The sequence below is a fragment of the Oryctolagus cuniculus genome, chromosome 4 (assembly GCF_051225735.1).
Source record: "Oryctolagus cuniculus isolate XC-2025 breed Fujian yellow rabbit chromosome 4, ASM5122573v1, whole genome shotgun sequence".
Lineage (NCBI taxonomy): Eukaryota > Metazoa > Chordata > Mammalia > Lagomorpha > Leporidae > Oryctolagus > Oryctolagus cuniculus.
In genome coordinates, this window is record NC_142870.1 from 124,905,916 (window position 1) to 124,928,776 (window position 22,861).

At 39.6% G+C, this 22,861-nt stretch overlaps 1 protein-coding gene across 1 annotated transcript in view; it reads right to left on the reverse strand.

The window, feature by feature from the left end:
- The window catches only part of LOC149127104 (vomeronasal type-2 receptor 1-like), a 35,737-nt gene that overhangs the window by 2,409 nt on the left and 10,467 nt on the right, over positions 1 to 22,861 (reverse strand). The window contains exons 4-5 of the mRNA XM_089331046.1: positions 22,236 to 22,463; positions 245 to 368 (exon numbers count right to left, since the gene is read on the reverse strand). Of these exons, the coding sequence (XP_089187172.1) occupies positions 245 to 368; positions 22,236 to 22,463 (352 nt within the window). The remainder of the gene's footprint in view (positions 1 to 244; positions 369 to 22,235; positions 22,464 to 22,861) is intronic.

Sequence of the window (22,861 nt, forward strand, 5' to 3'; positions counted from 1 at the left end):
TTGGATTTTCCTCTATCAAGTTCATGGTTGTAGGTCTCTTCCAAATTATAGTAGCTTTAGAATTGAAATTCAATGTTACATTGATTCATATTCACCACAACATGTGATGGTTTGATGGATTACAGAGATTTTTCATTATAAATTATTGACATCCATTGATAAAGAAGGCTCCCAAGGCTCTCTTTGTCAACACATGCTTAATCAAATTGAATTTTTATATCAATGAAAGATCAACCATCTCTACCTGCCATCCGTGACACATGTCCATCAGCACATGTAATGCACTCAAAGCAGCAAGTCGGTTCCCCGTGACGAATCCCCTTCCGGGTCCCAGGAGGACATAGATCAGTACACACTGAATGGGGAATCTAGCAAAGACAAATTCAACAAATGTAAGCAAGCACTACGTGTCTGCCACTCCCAAGGCTGAGAAAGTTCCCCTTCAGATCTCCATGGAAACTTGATGTATATCTGAGAGGCACAGGACATCTGGGTAAAACAAGAGACAAAGATAACAATATACAGTCTAGAGAGGAATTTTTCTAAAGGACCATCTTGTGGTTGATTCTAGAAATGTAAAACCAGCTCTTTCTCTTTTTAAAAATTTGTGTATTTATTTGCAATGCAGTTACAGAGAGAAAGACAGACTCTTCTATTTACTGGTTCACTGACCCCAAGGCTTGCAATGACCATGGCTGCACCAAGCTGAAACCAGGAACCAGAAATGCAATCCAGGCCTTCCACATGGCTGGAGGGACCCAGATACTTGTGCCATCTTCTGCTGCCTTCCCAGGCGAATTAGCAGGGAGCTGGATCAGAAGCCGAGCAGCCAGGGCTTCAACAAGCAATTCCATATGCTTCTGTTGCAGCCAGCGGCTTAACCTGCTTCAGCACAACACAAGCCCCAAAACTACCTCTTTCAAACCTTGCAGATCCAAACCAGGCTATGTGCCTGTGGGACTCTGCAGCTGGGACGATTTGACAAGTCTGTTCCTGCTTCTGGGGAACCTGTGACCTCAAGAAGCATCTTGAAGGGCCAGCACTGTGGTGTAGCAGGTTAAACCATTGCTGCAGCATCGGCATCCCCAGTGGGTGTTAGTTCGAGTCCCAGCTGCTCCACTTCTAATCCAGCTCCCTCTTAATGTACCTGGAGAAGCAGCGGAAGATGGCCCAAGTACTTAGTCCCTTGTACCCACATGGCAGACCCAGATGAAGTTCTAGTCTCCTGAATTTCGATATGTCCAGCCCCCACTGTTGCAGCCATTTGGGGATTGAACCAGCAGATGGAAGACGTCTCTCCCTTTCTCTCTGTGACTCTACCTTTCCAATAAATAAAATAAATCTTTTAAAAATAAGAATCATCTTTGAGAGCCTTCAATGTTTCCTCCAAGCAAGGTCATCCCAAGAGACAAAGTGAAAGACATGTCAGGAATGTTCAGTAGGAAAGAAAAGACAAAGATCTGTTCCCCTGGAAAAACTGGGAGAGGAATAGGAAGAGCAGACAGGGCACAGTGTTGGGATTTTCATTCTTCCATGAGTTTAGAAATCTCAGCAGCAAACACAGAACTACCTTCCCTTATATTCTAAGTGAATGTGCACCTTCAACCCAGATTAAATGTCTGCTTTCTGAATCTGTTTACATCTTAATCTACTGGAAAAGTTCCGCATTTAAAGGGGAGATAAAATGTAATTTCAGGTAATAAAAAATTCACTTGGGGGGCAGCGCCACGGCTCACTAGGCTAATCCTCTGCCTGCGGCGCCGGCACACCAGACTCTAGTCCCAGTTGGGGCGCCAGATTCTGTCCCAGTTGCTCCTCTTCCAGTCCAGCTCTCTGCTGTGGCCCAGCAGTGCAGTGGAGGATAGCCCAGGTCCTTGGGCCCTGCACCCGCATGGGAAACTGGGAGAAGCACCTGGCTCCTGGCTTCAGGTCAGCGTGCCGGCCGCAGCGGCCATTGGGGAGGGGTGAACCAACAGAAAAGGAAGACCATTCTCTCTGTCTCTCTCTCTCTCACTGTTCACTCTGGTTGTCAAAAAAAAATTTATTTGTGGAAGTGAGTATTCATATTTATTCATATTTATATTTATTTTCAGGTCGAGTTTAAAGAGTAAATCTAAATTAAGTAGCATACATAGTATTAGCAATCTCTGAGCTAGGTTACATATATAGCATTTCAGAAGTATGTATACATATGGTTAGGCCTGTGATCATTTTATATATGGATATAAAACATATTTTAAATACATTTTGAGGAATAGCAATTACAGGAAGAGGTGACAGTCAACTGTTCTCACATTCTGAAAGGTAATGATATCATCACCACAGAATGAATCAAATGTCCTCTCTCCACCCAGTCTTCTGGAAGGAGTTCTCCATATACTTTTCTCTCAAATTCAACATGAACAATGGGCTGATGCCTTTCTGTTTCATTTCTCAGTATCCCTGTGCTTTTCAACCTCTCTGCTCTAGCTTCCGACCCACCACCTAAGACTCTTCTTGCCCTATCTAACGGCCTTTTGTATAGCTCCATCCTCCTTCATCTCACTTCAGTATCTGGTGCCCTTGATCAATGCCTCGCTGAAATGTAAGCTTTGGGGCTGGTGCTGTGGTATAAAAGATAAAGTCGCTGCCTGTAGTGCCGGCATCCCATATGGTGCTGGTTCAAGTCCTGGCTGCTCCACTTGTGATCCAGCTCTCTGCTTATGGCCTGGGAAAACAACAGAAGATGGTCCGAGTCCTTGGGCTCCTGCACCCACATGGGAGAACCGGAAGAAACTCCTGGCTCCATGCTTCGGATTAGCCTGACTCTGGGAGTGGACCAGCAGATGGACGATCTCCCTCTAGCTGTCTCTCTCTCTGTCTCTCTCTTACCTCTCCCTCTCTCTCTCTGCCTCTGCCAGCCCTCTAACTCTGACTCCCCTCTCAGAACCTTGTCTCCTAACTGGCCTCTTGCCTCTATTTCCCTGCATGTGCTCCAGTAGGCATTGACTTCTTTTCCAGAGTGTTACAGGGTCCTTGGGTCTACTTAGTGAGTCACCAGGGCTCCGCTCTCATAGCATTTGACTCTTATTGAGGCCTTTAATCCCGATGGGGGAGATATTTTATCAGGTGACCATTGCACCCATTGTTTTAATTTTGCCTGGGGGTTTCTAGGCATGAATCTAGGCCCAACAACTTCAGTTTTTTTTCCCTCCAGCTTGCTCCTTTGTGGGCTTTTACGGGAGCTTCCTTATAGGTCATTGCCCTTTATTCTATCACCTATCAGATTCTCCTTAGGAATCTCTGGAGGAGTGCCCATCTGCTCTGATGGATGCCCTCTCCCATTAAACCTGACATAATGGTGAACAATCTCCAGTGGAAAACTAGACTCAGATTCAATCAGAAATTAAAAAGATGCCTTTGGTAAATAACAATCTCTTGCATGAGAATTTGGTTCAACTGTAACTGGACATTGGGATTAAAGAAATTTCTCTCTCTTGAATCTAGGAAGATCACTGCCTTCAAAAAGGATTGCTTTGTAACTTGCCAAATTTGTTTTGAAACTTCATTTAACAGGTTTCTGAAATAGCCATGGGTAATCAGTGCTTTTTATAGCCCCCCTAAGGTGGATTTTGCAATCTCTGGTTTAATATCATCAATTTATAGCTAGAGTTTCATAAAAAGGAGAATTCCACATAATTTAACTTTGATCTTTGTTCACATAAAGATACAATATAATATCACCATCTTCAGTCATCTAGGTATAATTGCTAAGTATAAATTGGGTAAAGCAAATGAGATAAATGTATCTACATATAAACTTTGGTAGTCTTAGCACCTTATATTCTATGGCAAACCTATTTGGGTTTCCCAACGTGTTTTTATAATTGTTCATATGAAAAAATAGTTCAACACCACTTGAAAGTAACTAACATAAGATACTATCTTGGCCGGCGCCGCGGCTCACTAGGCTAATCCTCCGCCTAGCGGCGCCGGCACACCGGGTTCTAGTCCTGGTCAGGGCGCTGGATTCTGTCCCGGTTGCCCCTCTTCCAGGCCAGCTCTCTGCTGTGGCCAGGGAGTGCAGTGGAGGATGGCCCAAGTGCTTTGGCCCTGCACCCGCATGGGAGACCAGGAGAAGTACCTGGCTCCTGCCATCGGATCAGCGTGGTGCGCCGGCCGCGGCGCGCTGGCCGTGGCGGCCATTGGAGGGTGAACCAACGGCAAAGGAAGACCTTTCTCTCTCTCTCTCTCTCTCTCTCACTGTCCACTCTGCCTGTCAAAAAAAAAAAAAAAAAGATACTATCTTATATTATCTATATAGAAAATGTTGTCTTTAGAAATTTTTACATAAAATTAGAATCTGATACTCTGTTAAAGTAATGATATCTATATGTTAATAAATATTTTGAAATAGTCTGAAAAATTTGTTTAAAAACTGCAGTGTCTCATTTTAATAGTTTTTGTTTAATTGGTGACTCTCTGCCAGTTTTCTAACCAGCTCCAGTAAGCTAATTTCTCTTCCCTAGTTCGACTCTGATAAAATTTCCCAAATTATAGGATGATTCCATGTACTCACTCTTAAATTTAAGGTTTGATTTCCAATTTTTGGGGTGAATGGGGAGACACATATTTTTTATTCTATTGAAGTAATCTATCGTGTTCTCTTAATGTCTCTGTAAGGTTCTAATTGTTTAAAAACAGCTGACTGTTTTGTTATTGAGAATTATGGTTTGTTTGAATATATACTCTTTTTTTTTAATTTATTTTTGACAGGCTGAGTGGACAGTGAGAGAGAGAGACAGAGAGAAAGGTCTTCCTTTTTTTGCCGTTGGTTGACCCTCCAATGGCCGCTGCGGCCGGCACGCTGTGGCCGGCACATCGCACTAATCCAAAGCCAGGAGCCAGGTGCTTCTCCCGGTCTCCCATGCGGGTGCAGGGCCCAAGCACTTGGGCCATCCTCCACTGCCTTCCCAGGCCATAGCAGAGGGCTGGCAGAGAAGAGGGGCAACTGGAACAGAATCCGGCGCCCCGACCGGGACTAGAACCTGGTGTGCCGGCGCTGCAAGGCGGAGGATTAGCCTAGTGAGCCATGGCACCGGCCTGAATATATATACTCATTCTAAAGCATTTGAGTAATCACTTTGTAACAATGACCAAATCTTTATATTATCTACATTATGTCATAATGTTAAGGGATCCTGTTTCTACAAAGTTTTTTAAGCCTCCTTAGCATTTGTGACAGGCATTCAAAAAATCAAAGTTCAAATTCTTTGGACTTTGATATTTCCAGTTGGGCTCCAGGAAATATCAAAGGATAGGTCTCTCATCTTGTAGAGATATCAGCTAATAAAGATATTTGGATTATATTAAAGGTACTGTTAAGATGTGAAGTGGTGTTAAATTTTCAGTTATGATAATGTAAAATGCCACTGATACAAATGTCCAAAAGTTAAAGTCTAATGCTCTTGTCATCAAACATGATGGTTATCTTAATGAGAATGGTGCAGAGACCTAAAGGGATAAATGTCTTTTTTTTTTTTTTTTTTTCTGACAGGCAGAGTGGACAGTGAGAGAGAGAGAGACAGAGAGAAAGGTCTTCCTTTACTGTTGGTTCACCCTCCAATGGCCACTGCGGCTGGCACGCTGCAGCCGGTGTACCTCGCTGATCCGAAGCCTAGAGCCAGGTGCTTCTCCCGGTCTCCCATGCGGGTGCAGGGCCCAAGCACTTGGGCCATCCTCCACTGCCTTCCCGGGCCATAGCACAAGGCTAGCCTGGAAGAGGAGCAACCGGGACAGAATTCGGTGCCCCGACCGGGACTAGAATCCGGTGTGCCGGCGCCGCAATGCAGAGGATTAGCCTATTGAGCCACAGCGCTGGCCTGGGATAAATGTCTTATAAAATTTTAGAGGTGATTTCAAAAATGTGTGGAGTAAACAAGTGCCTACTCTTATTTTTTAGTGAGTTTATAACGTTAAACTTGGATATTTAGAGTCTTTTGTTATCCACAGTTTTGTGTTCTTCAACAATTAAAAATCAGATGTACCACTCATGAAGTTAAAACATTTGTGGTTCTGTTGTAAAGTGTGCCCTTAGGTTCAAAAGGATTTCTTTTCTCCCTGATCTCTATGTATTCAATACTTTGGGACAGTTCTGTAAGAAGATAAAGCCAATAATGCACTACAGGTTCCAACCTAGAAAAGGTAGGATTAATTCAGATTACTAAGAGCAGAAATTGTAATCGACTGATGGTAATTTAAAAAAAATCAGATTTTAAGAAGCTACTACTGAAAGTCCTTTACTGCTCTATCATGTATGCTATGTTATATGTGTGTACATATTGTATGTCAATATGGGAAAATTTATTAATAGCTCTGTTTTAATGGGTTTATAGAAAGATATTGCTCGTGGATTTAAATTGCTTAGTTAATCAAAGGTATCATTTTTTGGTTCATAGGACCTAAATATCTATCAGATGTTTTGATTTTTTTAAACATTTATTTTATTTATTTGAAAGAAGGAGTTACAAAGAGAGATAGAGACAGAGAGAGAGGTTTTCCATCCACTTGTTCACTCCCCAGATGGCAGCAACAGCCGGAGCTGAGCCATTCCTTATCAGGAGCCGGGAGCTTCTTTAGGGACTCCCATGTGGACACAGGGGCCAGAGATTTGGGCAATCTTCCATTGCTTTCCCAGGCCATAGCAGAGAGCTTGATTGGAAGAGGAGCAGCCAGGACTTGAACCAGCACCCATGTGGGATGCCGACGCTTCAGGCCAGGGCTTTAACAGGTTGTGCCACAGCTCTGACCACACAAGATGTTTTAAATTTGTTGACATGCTTGTACTTGGGTTTGCTGTTCAAACAAGTTACACTTGCATTACATATTTAAGTGATGTTTCCAAATACATGTACCCTTGAAATTTATAGAAGGCATTGGACATTTTGGTAAATGTCTTTCAACGTTGTCAGTGAACAGTTAAAATTCTTTGCTAAGTTTTCATTTGATATTGTTATTCTCAGTAAGCAATTTGGAGAAGACTGAATTATTCCCTCATTTCTCTTTTCTCTTCAAGATGGGAAATTATTTCTATTCTGAAAGACTCTCCAGGATGTACAGTTGGATCTTTAGACCTTTTAAAAGGGATGCCTAACATTTTTCTGTAATAGTAGCTAGCCCAAATGAGAGCTTAACTTATTATTTCACAGCTAGATTTACTTTGCCATGGGCACAGTCACAGGCAAAACCTCCCTTTCAGACCAAAGGAAGGGAGAGAAAGTTTTATGAATGACTTCAAATTTTATATATAAGATGGTCATCATGTTTAATGTTAAAGTGAGAACATAACTTTCCTCATGAGCATTGTCTACCCTATCTCACAGAAAAACCACTATCAGAACATGCCTGTGACTATAGACTTCTACTTTAAGCCACCAAAGTTTAGAAATAGGACTTGAACACCCTTTTGCTTGCATTCTCTTTGAAGTTTCCTCTGGTCTGCTTGGACAAAAACCAGGAGGAAGAGGAAGCTAGGCAGCAGAAACAATGTAAAGACAGCTGGCAGGCCAATTAATGGCTGCTCTATACAGTGATCTGCCATCAAGGAGACCTAACAGGTCAGTCCAGTACATTAGCTTTCTTTTTTTTAAAGGATTATTTATTATCTTGAAAGTCAAAGTTACAGAGAGAGAGGAGAGGTAGAGACAGAGTGAGAGAAAGAGAGGGCCTCCAATCCCCTGGTTCAATCCCCAATTGGCTATAACAGTTGAAGTTGTGCCAATCTGAACCCAGGAGTCAGGAGCTTCTTCCAGGTCTCCCATATGGGTGCAGGTGCTCAAGAACTTGTGCCATCTCTACTAATTTCCCAGGCCACAGCAGAGAGCTGGTCAGAAGTAGAGCAGCCAAGACTCGAACCAGTGCCCATATAAGATGCTGGCACTGAAGGTATGGCATTAACCACTATGCCACAGTGCCAAAACCTGCATTGGTTTTCAATGTGGAAATCCAGGGCTTCAGGAGAAGTCAGCTTAGGAAGAGATTTGGCAGTTAAGCCAGCCAAGAGTTGGGTCATTGGAAACTGAACTGCCCAGGAGTTGAAGGACTCCAGGTTAGAACCACAGACTTTGTTGGCTCTAAGCTCAAAAGCCCTTACTTCAGCTCAGCTTCTGAAGCAACCACTGTTGTTGAGGGCATGGCCAAGAAGAGTCAGTAACATTGCAGGGAGAACTGAAAATTAACTAAAACCATTTTCCTTTTGGAGATGCTACCTACCTTTTCTTCCAGCCAGCTCTCCTCCCAGGCAAGCAAGGTAATGGAAGTCAACACAGTACCTTGCCTAAGGAGGTTCACTCACTCTTCCATTATGATGTACCCCATGTGAAAAGATACATGTGTCTGAGCCTCATAACTGACAAGGCCTTAAAGCCAACCTGATTATTAGAAAGCCATTTCTGTCAGTTTCCACTTGACTCTCAATGGGAAAACTTGCTGGTGGTTTAGACAGCACCTTTCTTAGATCCTCTAATAATGACTCTGTCCTTTGCTTTAGACCCTGGGAGTTTAAGCTGCTTTTTAGATTTGTTTCCCCAAAACTTGAAACAGTGAAATTCTAGATAGCCCTGCACCTGAAAACTCAGATGGAAACACTTTCTGCAAGCTAGCCCTGCCGTCACTCTGGATAAGCCAGCTCCTCCTGAGAAGACACCTCCTGCTGGAACCCTGTCCTGACTCCCATTCCCAACAATGCTCCTTTTCAGCATGAAGCAGCCAGGCGATCATCACCCAATCCCCCTAACAGAAGTTAGGGACCATTCTTCTGGAGGGGGGCAATGTGAGGAGTCAAATGGTTAATAGACAGTCTGGAAATTGAGGATAGAAGATGTTCCATCAAAACTTTTCCTTAGCAAGATCAGTAGTGCCTGCCTGCCCACTCCTTGGGAGCTTCCAATCTTATCATGAGAATTCAAGGGAGTGGTGACTCCACCCTCTGAGCTCCCGATTTACTGTAAAACAAATTAGGTATCCCACTCTTGTGATGGCTCTTTTGTTTACCCAGGAGCAATCCATCAGGATAAAGTGTTGCAAATCATGTCTTTTGACGGAATTTGTCCCTGACATGTAACTGAATGTTAATCTGATTGTCAAGTTATTGTTGTTGTTGTTGTTGTTGTTTTCAAAATTGTGCTTAAAAACCCCAGTACATCAGGCCCCTTCTGGTTTTTCCTCTCTCAGGAGCCCTCCTCCATGCCACTCTGGCTGGAGGTCTCTGACTCTAGTAAGTCTTGATTTTAAATCTAAAAAAAAAAAAAAAAAAAAAAAAAAAGTAAATATATAAATCTGAAATGTAAGCTTCCTTGGCCTCCACTGGCTCCTTTTCCATTAGTTCTATTTCTTTTACCTTCCTCATTATTGTAGGCATCTTCCTGGGCTTTTGCCTCAATCCTCTGCTATTATCTCTTGAGGTAAAGACAGGTTATTCATTCTCTCATCTTCAACCTGCATCTCTGAAAAATAATTCCCAAATCTCTTGATCTCTAACACCAGCCTTTTCTACTTGACCTGTATCAAAGTCCATATTCTAAACTTCCAACAGTCCCTACTTTGAGATTCTGCCAACATTTCAAATTCAACATGTCTGAAACCACTCCCTGAGCACTGCTCCCCCTTCCAAGTCCCCCATTTCTATTATCAACACTACTGTTCTCATCTCCAGTCTTATATTCTGTAACCTGCCTGTAGGTATTCTCTCCATCACCCAGGCCCATCTTCTCACCAACCACCAGACTCATGACTTAATTCACTGCTATACTGTCCTCTAAGTGATGCAGGATGCATCCAGACAATGTGGCAGCAAATCCATTGTATCTAGCTCTAAGTTATCTACAGTCAAAATGCTTCTCACCAACTTCCTCTTATCTATCTTATCCCAGCTACCATTATCATTTTTGAATAATCTTTTAGTATTGTAAAAGTTGCTCTGATTCTACTCTGGACCTCTGCCCCCACAGACTTGGTCTATTTGCAACATGGCACAGAATGAATATTTAAACCCAAAGAAAGTCCTCACTTTCCTGTGTATTTCTCTCACTGTATAAATGCTAAAAGCCCTACCATGTCACCTGTTTTATTTGAGCTGATATTCCAAATTCTACTCTGAATAGACAGCAAAGACCCTCAGCAGTAACAGTAAAATTTTTAACAAAGCTAGCCAATTTCAGTCTCTCATCTGCTTGCATACTCTCCCTCTTGCTCTTTCTCCAGTGACATTGATTGATCTCTTTACTTTTCCCCAAAAATGCCAAGCATGCCTGTGTCCCAGAGTGTAGAAGCTGCTGTTCCCTCTGCCTAGAATGTTCTTCTCTTAGATTATGCTTGTGTCGGCTTTCTTTTGAGTATTCGTTCAAAAGCCACCTCAGTGAGGCCTTCCCTGACCACACTGTGTGAAATAGACTACTACACTGCCCCCAAGAACTCCCTATCTCAGTGCCTACTGTTCTTTCTCCCTAACACTAGATCAGCTTTTGGGATACTGTGTAATTTATGAATTTTTCTCATTTGTTCCCTATACCTCCCTCTGAAATGTTAGCTCTGTTAGACAGGAATTTGTCCTGTTTGTACACTGATGTATATCCCCAGTCCCCATGCATATATGATGTTGTGCTTACTACATATTTACGCTGTAATTAAGTAATCAAATTGTAAGCACTTTGAGGGCAACTGTATTTTGACAGTGCTTAACCCAGAGTTGGACTCATAATAGATGCTAAATAAATTTGTATGGAACCACATGTGAAGCAACTTTTTATGTAAATATAGGTCCAATTTTAATACAGAGATAAGAAAAACAAATTTCTAATGTGTGGGTGTTTGGTACAACGGTTATGTCATTGCTTTGGATGCCTGTGTGCAAGACAATAGAGCAGGAGCCATTTTGGACATACCTAACAGCTGTACCATCTCACAGCTGTGCCCGTCCTCAGCCAAGTGGAAACCTGACTCTGGTTGGGAGTAATAACAAGAGACTAAGACTTTGTGAATGTGCGGAGCTTCTGAACCGGGACAATGAAAAAAAAAAAAAAAACTGAGGGTGTGTGGGAGAACACACAGTGAGGATGAGATGTGAGTTGAAATCCTTGCTTAGTATATACTAAGTTGATCTTCAGTATATGAAGGTATTTGAAAATGAAACTCAATGGGCAGGATGGGAGAGGGAGTGGGAGAGGGGAGGGCTACGGGAGGGAGGGAGGTTGAGGAGGGGGAAGCCACAACAATACAAAAGTTGCACTTTGTAAATTCACATTTATTAAATAAAAAAACAAAACTATATAACAAACAAAAAAAGAAAAAGAAAAAAAAGAACTTAATACTTTACCCTTTTAGTATCTTTTGAGCTCTACTAATACTATTGGTTGAACTCTGTAAAAAAAAAAAACTATATAACAAAAAAAATTTATGATAAGAATATTTAGAAGTAATCCAAAACAAATGCATGAACTACAGAAATCCATACAGGACAGGACAGAAAATCTCTCATGTGAAAATGAAATCTTAAGGAGGCAAATAGCAGGATATAAACTGAAGGCACAAAAATCAACAGCATTTGTATACACAGGTAATGCCACGGCTGAGAAAGAAATGCTAAGATCGATCCCATTCACAATAGCTTCAAAAACAATCAAATACCTTGGAACACACTTAACCAAGGACATCAAAGATCTCTACAATGGGAATTACAAAATCTTAAAGAAAGAAATAGAAGAGGATACCAAAAAATGGAAAAATCTTCCATGCTCATGGATTGGAAGAATCAATATCAACAAAATGTCCATTCTCCCAAAAGCAATTTATACATTCAGTGAGATACCAATCAAAATACCAAAGACATTCTTCTCAGATCTGGAAACAAGGATGCTGAAATTCATATGGAGGCACAGGGGACCTTGAATAGCTAAAGCAATCTTGCATAACAAAAACAAAGCAGAAGGCATCACAATACCAGATTTCAGGACATACTACAGGGCAGTTATAATCAAAACAGCATTGATGGGAGGGTTGCGGGTGGGAAGGAAGTTATGGGGGGGGAGCAATTGTAATCCATAAGATGTACTTTGGAAGTTTATATTTATTAAATAAAAGTTAAAAATAAACAGCATGGTACTGGTACAGAAATAGATGGATATCAGGGAACAGAATAGAAACACCACAAATCAATCCAAACATCTACAGCCAACTTATATTTGATCAAGGATCTAAAACAAATTCCTGGAGTAAGGACAGTCTATTGAACAAATGGTGCTGGGAAAACTGGATCTCCACATGCAGAAGCATGAAGCAAGACCCTTACCTTACACCTTAACCAAAATCCACTCAACATGGATTAAAGATCTAAATCTATGACCCAACACCATCAAATTATTAGAGAACATCAGAGAAACCCTGCAAGATATAGGTACAGGCAAAAACTTCTTAGAAAAGACCCCAGAGACACAGGCAGTCAACGCCAAAATTAACAATTGGGATTACATCAAATTGAGAAGTTTCTGTACTGCAAAAGAAATAGTCAGGAAAGGGAAGAGGCAACCGACAGAATGGGAAAAAATATTTGCAAATTATGCAACCAATAAAGGATTAATAGCCAGAATCTACAAAGAGATCAAGAAACTCCACCACAAACAGCACACTTAAGAGATGGGCCAAGGACCGAAAAGGACATTTTTCAAAAGAGGAAATCCAAACAGACAGCAAACATATGAAAAAATGTTCAGGATCACTATTCATCAGGGAAATGCATACATACAGAAATGCATACATAGAGAAATCAACTAACAACAGATGCCTCTGAGGATGTGCTGAAAAGGGCGCACAAATCCACTGTTGGTGGGAATGAGAACTGGTAAAGCCACCGTGGAAGACAGAAACCTGAATATAGCCAGCCATCCCACTCCTTGGAATTTACCCAGAGGAAATTAAATTGGCAAATAAAGAGATGTCTGCACCTCAATGTTTATTGCAGCTCAATTCACAATAGCTAACACATGGAATCAACCAAAATGCCCATCAACAGAAGACTGGATAAAGAAATTATGGGATATGTACTCTATACAATACTATACAGCAGTAAAAAACAATGAAATCCGGTCATTTGCAACAAAATGGAGGAATCTGGAAAACATCATGCTGAGTGAAATAAGCCAGTCCCAAAGAGACAAATATCAGATGTTCTCCCTGATCGGTGACAACTAACTGAGCACTTAAAAGGAAACCTATAGAAGTGAAATGGACACTATGAGAAACAATGACTTGATCAGCTCTTGTCCGACTGTTGAGGAACAACTTACTATTTTATTCCTTTTAGTACTTTTTCTTCTACATAATACCATTGGTTGAACACTTAATGAACACACAATTATTCTTAGTCATTTAAAGTTAACTGAAAAGTGATCCCTGTTAAATATAAGAGTGGGAATAAGAGAGGGAGGAGATGTGCAGTTTGGCACATGCTCACTTGAACTTACCCCTAATGGTAGAGCTAGAAACGGGCCAGGGGATTCCAATTCAATGCCATCAAGGTGGCATGTACCAATGTCATCTCACTAGTCAAAGTGATCACTTTCAGTTCATAATTGATCATAATGATAGGATTAAGAGTCAAAAGGATCACACAAACAAGACTAGTGTCTGCTAATACTAACTGATAGAATTAAAAGGAGAGAATGATCCAATATGGGAAGCAGGATACACAACAGTCTCATAGACTGGCAGGTGTCCTAAACAACACTCTGACCTCAGAATCAGCACTTAAGGCATTCCAATCTGGCTAAAAAGCCCATGAGAGTATTTCAGGCATGGAAAGCAAGACACTATGGCAAAAAAAAAATGACCTAAATGAAAGATCTCTGTGAGTGAGATCCCAGTGAAAGAACGGGCCATCAAACAAAGTGGTACCTTCCTCTGAAGGGAGGAAAGAACTTGCACTTTGACTATATAAGATCAGAGTTGGTGAACTCAAGAGGCTTCCATAGCCTTGGCATCTCACGACAAGAGCCTTGGGTGATTACTGACATCATACATAAGAGTGTCAATTGTTAAATCAACAACAGGAGTCACTGTGCACTTACTCCCCTTGTAGGATCTCTGTCCCTTATGTGTTGTACTATGTGAATTAATGGTAAATCTACTACTAAAACAATACTCTATACTTTGTGTGTCTGTGGGTGCAAACTGTTGAAATCTTTACTTAGTATATACTAACTTGATCTTCTGTATATGAAGATAATTGAAATGAATCATGATGAAGAATGGGATGGGAGAGGAAGTGGGAGATGGGATGGTTGCAGGTGGGAGGGAGGTTATGGGGGGAAAAACTGCTATAATTCAAAAGTTGTGCTTTGGAAATTTATATGTATTAAATAAAAGTTGAGAAAAAGCAATATTCAACTACTGAAACCAAATAAATTTACATTCTCATACTCAAAATAAATATCAAATTATTATTATTAAAAAATAATTCATTAGATTAAATTTTTAAAAAAGTAGCGGAAAGCCTTAACAACAAACTTGGTGAGCCAAAAGAAAGAATATCTGAGTTTGAAGACAAATCTCAGGAAACCTTAAATCTTACAGTGAAACAAAAAAAAAACACCTAGAAAACTACAAAGCAGTGCTGGAGATTTATGAGATACTGTCAAACGACCCAACAAAGAAGTTGGGTCATTTGTCATAGAAGTTGGGTCATGGGTCATAGGAGTTCCTGAAGGTGTAAAAAGAGAGAATGAATTAGAAGGCCTTTTTTCATGAAATAATAACAAAACATCTCTAATTTGGAGAAAGAAAGGGACATCCAAGTACAGGAACACATATAACTCCTAGTAGACATGACCAGAAAAGATCCTCACCACGACACATTGTTGTCAAACTCTCCACAGTGAAACATAAAGAAAATATTCTAAAATTTGCACAAGAGAAATGCTAGATTACATTCAGAGTATCTCCAATTAGACTCACAGCTGACTTTTCATCAGAAATACTACAGGCTAAGAGAGAGTGGAATGGGGAGATATATTCCAAGTGTTAAGAGAAAAGAAAACTGTCAACCCAGAATACTGCACTCCGCAAGGTCTCATTTGTGAATGAAGGTGAAATAAATACTTTTCATAACAAAGAAATTGAAAGAATTTCACTCATACACTCATCCAGCCTTACAAAAGATGTTTAAGGATGCGCTACACACAGAAACACACAAAATGGTCATCACTAGAAAAGAAGGTGAAGACAGAAAATCTCCCAGCAAAAGCACAAAGGAAATCCAAAGTAAAAAAAAAAAAAAAAAAAAAAAAAAAAAGGAGTATTTATGTGAAAATGTCAGGGCCAAGTCTTTACTTAACAATAGTCACCTTGAATGTAAATGGCCTCAACTCTCCAGTGAAAAGATACAGACTGGCTGAATGAATTAAAAAACAAGACTAGAGCCATTGCTGTGGCATGGCGAGTAAAGCGGCTTCCTGCAGTGCTGGAATCCTGTATGGGCATCGGTTCCTGACTGGCAGGTCCACTTCTGAATAAGCTTTCTGCTAGGGCCTGGAAAGCAATGGAGGATAGCCCAAGTGCTTGGGCTCCTGCACCATCGTGGGAGACCCAGAGGAAGCTCCAACCTCTTAGCTTCAGATCAGTACAGCTCTGGCCATTGCAGTCATTTAGGCATACGGAAGACCTCTCTCTCTCTCTCTCTCTCTCTCTGCCTCTCTGTAACTCTGCCTCTCAAATAAAACAAATAAATCTTAAAAAAAAAAAAGCCAAGACCCATCAATTATCTATCTACAGAACCACATTTCACCAACAAAGATACATGAAGACAGAAAGTCAAAGATATACAAAGAAATGCCACACTAACAGAAAACCAAAAAAGAGTTTATGTAGTCATCCTAATGACACACAAAATGTACTTTAACACAAAAACTGTTTGAAAAAAAATGACAGGGGCCAGTGCTGTGCCTTAACAGGTTAACGCTCTGGCCTGAAGCACCAGCATCCCATATGGCACCGGTTCTAGTCTCAGCTGATCCTCTTCCAATCCAGCTCTCAGCTATGGCCTGGGAAAACAGTAGAAGATGGCCCAAGTCCTTGGGCCCTTGCACCCATGTGGAAGACCTGGAAGAAGCTCCTGGCTCCTGGCCTCAGATCAACACAGCTCCGGCCATTTGCAACCAACTGGGGAAAAAACATCAGATGGAAGACCTCTCTCTCTCTGCCTCTCCTCTCTCTGTGTAACTCTTTCACATAAATAAATAAATACTTTTAAAAAAAAAAAAAGACAAAGAATGGAGCTATATAATGATTAAGTTATCAATTCAGCAGGAAGATGTGACTATAATAAATGTATATGCGCAGTCAATTACAAGGCACCTGGCTTTTAAAAAGAAATGGTAATAAATTTAAATGGAATGTGGGTGGGAGGGAAGCTATGGGGAGAAAAAGCCATTGTCATGCATAAACTGTACTTTGGAAATTTATATTTATTAAATAAAAGTTTAAAAAAACTAAATGGAGACATAGACTCCAATACAATAGTAATGGGGGAATTAAATACCTCACTTTCTTCAATGGACAGATCAACCAGAAGGAAAATCAGCAAGGAAACAACAAATTTAACTGACACTGTAAACCAAATGGACCTTACAGATTTCTACAGAACATTTCATCCCACAGTTGCAGATTACATATTCTTCTCACCAGTACATGGAAGTTTCTCTAGGATAGACCATATGCAAGGCCATAAAGCAAGTATCAGCAAATTCAAAACAATTGAAATCATGCATCTTCTCTGACCACAATGGAATGAATCTGGAAAACAAAAGCTGAAGAATCTCTACAACATATGCAAACACATGGAGACTGAACAATATGTTCCAGAACGAACAGTGGGTCATAAAAGAAATCAAAAGAGAAATAAAAAAATTTTCCTGAAATGAATGAAAACAACAATACAACATATCAAACCTAAAGGGATACAGCAAAAGCAGTGTTAAAAGGAGAGTTTATAGCAATTGGTGCCTACCTCAAGAAAATGGAAAGGCACCAAGTACATCATCAATGCATCTCAAGACCTAGAAAAACAACTGGAAACTAAAACCAAAACTAGTAGGAGAAAAGAAATAATTAAAAGTAGAGAAGAAATGAACAAAATTGAAACCAAAAAAAAGAATACAAAACATGAGCAAAATGAAGAGCGGTTTTTTTTTTTTTTTTTGAAAAAAATAAACAAGTGACACACCATCAGCCAAACTAACCAGAAAAAAAAAAGAAAGAAACAAAGAAAGAAAAGAGGGAGAAGACACAAATCAATAAAATTAGAGATGAAAAAGGAACTATAACAACAGATACCACAGAAATAAAATGAATCATCAGGAACTGCTACAAAGAGCTGTTTGTCAACAAATCAGAAAACCTAGAAGCAATGCATTCCTGGACAAAGGCAACTTACCAAAACTGGGCCATGAAGACGTAGAAAACCTAAACATTCCAATAACCAAGATGGAAATTGAATCAATAATAAAGACTCTCCCAACAAAGAAAAGCCCAAGACTGCATGGCTTCACAGCAGAATTCTACCACACACTTGAAGAGGAACTAGGCTGGTGCCGCGGCTCATTAGGCTAATCCTCCACTTGCAGCGCCAGCACCCAGGGTTCTAGTCCTGGTTGGGGCGCCAGAGGTCCTTGGGCCCTGCACCCACATGGGAGACTAGGAGGAAGCACCTGGCTCCAGGCTTCGGTGTAGCACATTGCACCGGCTGCAACGTGCCGACTGTAGTGGCCACTTGGGGGGTGAACCCACAGAAAAAGGAAGACCTTTCTCTCTGTCTTTCTCTCACACTGTCTAACTCTGCCTGTCAAAAAAAATAAAATAAAGAACTAACTCCAATTCTTCTTAAGCCATTCAAAACAATTGAAAAGGAGGGAATCATTTCAAACTCCTTCTTTGAAGCCAGCATCACCTTAATTCCTAAACTGGAAATAGATACAACACAGAAAGAGAACTACAAGACCAGTTTCCCTGATGAACATAGACGCAACAATTCTCAACAAAATACTAGCCAATTGAACCCAAAAAACATCAGAAAGAGCATTTACCCAGACAAGTAGAATTCATCTCTGATATGAAGGGATGGTTCAACATTTGCAAATCTATCAATATGATACATCACATTAACAAACTTAAACACAAAAGCTGTGTGACTTTCTCAATAGATGCAGAGAAAGCATTTGATAAAATAAAACATTCTTTCATGATGAAAACCTTAAGCAAAGTGTGTATAGAAGGAACATTCCTCAACACAATCAAGGCAATTTATGACAAACCCAAAGCCAGTATCTTATTTAATGGGGAAAAGCTTGCAGTATTTCCCCTAGGATCTGGAGCCAGAGAACAATACCCACTTTCATCATTGCTATCCCTTATAGCCTTGGTGGTTTTAATCAGACCCATTAGGCAAGAAACAGAAATCACAGGGATACAGATTGGGAAAGAGGAAGCCAAACTACCCTTCTTTGCAGATGATATGATTCTGCATGTAGGTGATCCAAAAGACACCTCTAAGAGGCTATTAGAACTCATAAAAGAGTTTGGAAAAGTGGCAGGATATAAAATCAACATATAAAAATCAATAGCCTTTGTATATGCAGACAATGCCACAGATAAGAAAGAATTTCTAGATCAATCCCATTCACAATAGCTACAAAAAATTCAAATACATTGGTAAAAATTTTACCAAAGATGTCAAAGATCTCTACAAAGAGAATTACACAACATTAAAGAAATAAACAGAAGATGACACTAAGAAATAGAAAAATGTTCATGTTAGTGGATTGGAAGGATCAATATCATCAATATATCCCCACCACCAAAAGCAATTTACAGATTTAATGTGATACCAATCAAAATACCAAGGACATTCTTCTCAGATACAGAACAACCTATGCTGAAATTCATAAGGAAACACAGCAGACCCCAAATAGCTAAAGCAATCTTATACAATAAAAACAGAGCCAGAAGCATCACAATACCAGATTTCAAGATATACTACAGGGAAATTATAATAAAAACAGCCTGGGACTGACACAAAAACAGATGGATAGCCCAATGGAACAAAATAGAAATTTGAGAAATCAACCCACACATCTTCAACCAACATATCTTGACAAAGGAGCTAAAATCAATCCCTGGAGCAAGGCAGTCACTGCAATAAATGCTGCTTGCAAAACTGGATCTCTGCATGCATTGTATGAAACAAGACCTTACCTTGCACCTAACACAAAAATTTACTCAAAATGGATCAAAAGGGAAAATCTCCAACCTGAAACCATCACCTAATTAGAAAACTTTGCAGAAACCCTGCAAGACATGGCATAGGCAAAGAGTTCTTGTAAAAGACCCCAGAGGCATAGGCAATCAAAGCCAAAATTGACAAATGGGATCACATCAAATTGAGAAGCTTCTGCATTGCAAAAGAAACACTCAGCAAAGTCAAGGGGCATCTGACAAAATTGGAGAAATTATTTGCAAACTATGCAACTGATAAAGGACTAATATCCATAATATACTAAGAGCTCGAGAAATTCAACATCGAGGAAACAAACAACCCAGTGAAGTAATGACAAAGGACTTAAATAGGCATTTTTCCAAAGAGGAAATCCAAATGGCCAACAGACACATGAAAAAATTCTCAGGATCACCAGCTGTGAAAATAATGCAAATCCAAACCACAATGAGTTTCACCTCACGCCAGTTAGAATGGCTTTCAAAAGAAATCAACAAACAAAAAATGCTGGCAAGGATGTGGGGAAAAAGGTACCCCAATCCACTGTTGGTTGGATGTAAACTGGTACAGCCACTGTTTGTGGGAATGTAAACTTGGTACAGCCACTGTGGAAGACAGTATGGAAATATCTCTGAAATCTGAATAGAGACCTACAATATGACCCAGCCATTCCACTCCTTGGATTTACCAAAAGAAATGAAATCAGCATTTGAAAGAGTTATCTGTACCCCCATGTTTATTGCAGCTCAATTCTCAATAGCTAAGATAAAGAATCAACACAAATCTTTGTCAACTGAAGACTGAATAAAGAAATTATGGAACATGTACACCATGGAATACTACACAGAGGTAAAAAAAATGAATCCTATCAGTTGAAACAAAGTGGATAAAACTGGATAACATCATACTTAGTGAAATAAGCCACTCCCAAAAGAACAAATACTATATGTTCTCCCTGATCTGTGGTAACTAACAAAGCACCAAAAGGTAATTTATAGAAGTGAAATTCATACTTTGAGATGTAATGACTTTGAACAGCCCTTGTCTCCACTGTTGAAGAACAGTTCTTTTTTTTTTATATTATTTCTTGACTCTTTATTTAGCATAGAGTTAATATTATGTGTATAAAGTTAATTGAAAATAGATCTTAGTAAAATATAAGAATGGAAATAGCAGAGGGAGGAAGACAAAGGGTGGGAGTGTGGGTAGTAAGGTAGGTAAGTGTGGAAAGTATCACTGTGTTCCTGAAGTTGTATTTATGAAATGCATGAAGTTTGAATACCTTAAACAAAAGGCTTCTGAGCAATAAATAAATAAATATAGCTATTTTGAAAGACAATATATTTGAGTGAGAAATTAGTAATGGTCACTGAATGAAAGCAAGAAAACAACCAAGAAAATAAGAATGAGATCAAGAAAAGGGTAGAACTAAAACATGGATGACATGGAAGATGGGCAAATGATATCAAACATAAGTGCAAATGGAGTACATGAAAAAGTAAAACAAAATAATGAAATTAATGTTTAAAGTAATAACCAAAAAAAGACTCTAAAAATAAGAGCTCTGAAACTATGTATATGTATCATATAAGAGGTCTTCAAAAAAGTGTGGAAAATGCACATTCTGAAAAAAACTATGCATGGACTTCAAAATAATTAGCTCCAAAATGAACATTACTTTGGTTCCATTTTTCCAGGATTTTTTTTTTGAAGTACCTGCATTCTTAGGAGAATTGGCTTGGAATGGCAAATTTTTTTTAACTTTTATTTAATGAATATAAATTTCCAAAGTACGATTTATGGATTACAATGTCTTCCCCCCGATACCGTCCCTCCCACCCACAACCCTCCCCTTTCCCACTCCCTCTCCCCTTCCATTCACATCAAGATTCATTTTCGATTATCTTAATATACAGAAGATCAGCTTAGTATACATTAAGTAAGGATTTCAACAGTTTGCTACCACACAGAAACATAAAGTGTAAAATAATAGATGATTTTTTTTAAAATGATGATGAAATCAGATCAGACCTATTGTCATGTTTAATCCCAGTGAGAGTCAAGTTGGGAGTTGATAATTCCTTTTTTTTTTTTCAGAAGATCAGTTTAGTATGCATTAAGTAAAGATTTCAACAGTTTGCACCCCCATAGAAACACAAAGTGAAATATATTGTTTGAGTACTCGTTATAGCATTAAATCTCGATGCACAGCACATTAAGGACAGAGATCCTACATGAGGAGTAAGTGCACAGTGACTCCTGTTGTTGACTTTACAAATTGACACTCCTGTTTATGGCATCAATAATCTCCCTATGCACCAGTCATGAGTTTCCAAGGCTATGGAAGCCCCTTGAGTTCTCCGACTCGTATCTTGTTTAGACAAGGTCATAGTCAAAGTGGAGGTTCTCTCCTCCCTTCAGAGAAAGGTACCTCCTTCTTTGAAGACCTGTTCTTTCCACTGGGATCTCACTCACAGAGATCTTTTGCCAGAGTGTCTTGGCTTTCCATGCCTGAAATACTCTCATGGGCTTTTCAGCCAGATCCGAATGCCTTTAGGGCTGATTCTGAGGCCAGAGTGCTATTTAGGACATCTGCCATTCTATGAGTCTGCTGAGTATCTCACTTCCCATGTTGGATCACTCTCCCCTTTATTTATTCTATCGGTTAGTGTTAGCAGGTACTAGACTTGCTTATGTGCTCCCTTTGACTCTTAGTCCTTTCATTATGATCAATTGTGAACTGAAATTGATCACTTGGACTAGTGAGATGGCATTGGTACATGCCACCTTGATGGGATTAAATTGGAGTCCCCTGGTATGTTTCTAACTCTACCATTTGGGGCAAGTAAATTTTAGGTGTTTAGATTCCACAAGTCCTAAAACAATATAGAAATGCAATTCTCTCTACATATAAACAAAATAAGATACCAGGGTGACTAACCTTTGAGGATTCGGTATTCCAAAATATTGTTGAATTCTTTCTGATCATGAATTCAAACTTAGACTGTGTGAATATGTATTCTCCAACCTTCACGAAGGCAATATCTCCATTATCATCTAATTGCCAATTTAGAAGATCATAGTATCCAGTCACGTCTCCATTTCTATCAACATGAATTTTCCGTCCATCGTGGGTTGTAAACTTAACTCTCTGTATAAAGAACATGAGCTAGAAAGCAAGGGGGTGGCAGAAAAAAGCAATTTGTAAAAATGTAATTGTTTAGAAAATAGAATCTTAGAAAGAAAATAATTTCAAAATTATCTAATTCAGGAAATGGGATTTTTTTCTTCTCTTCCTGTATACCTTTGATATCTGGTACAACAACCTCTACCTTGTGGCAACTAGAACCTGCAAGGTGATCCACCAAGTTGAAATACACTCTAAGTATAAAGTACACACTAGATTAGGAAAGCATAATTCAAAAAATGCAAACTATCTTATTAATAATTTCACATTTTATATTATCACAATTATGATTATATGTTAAAATATTACCTTACATACACTGGGATAAATTGTTAAAATTAATATCATATGGTGACCTTGGTTTTTTAATATGACTACAA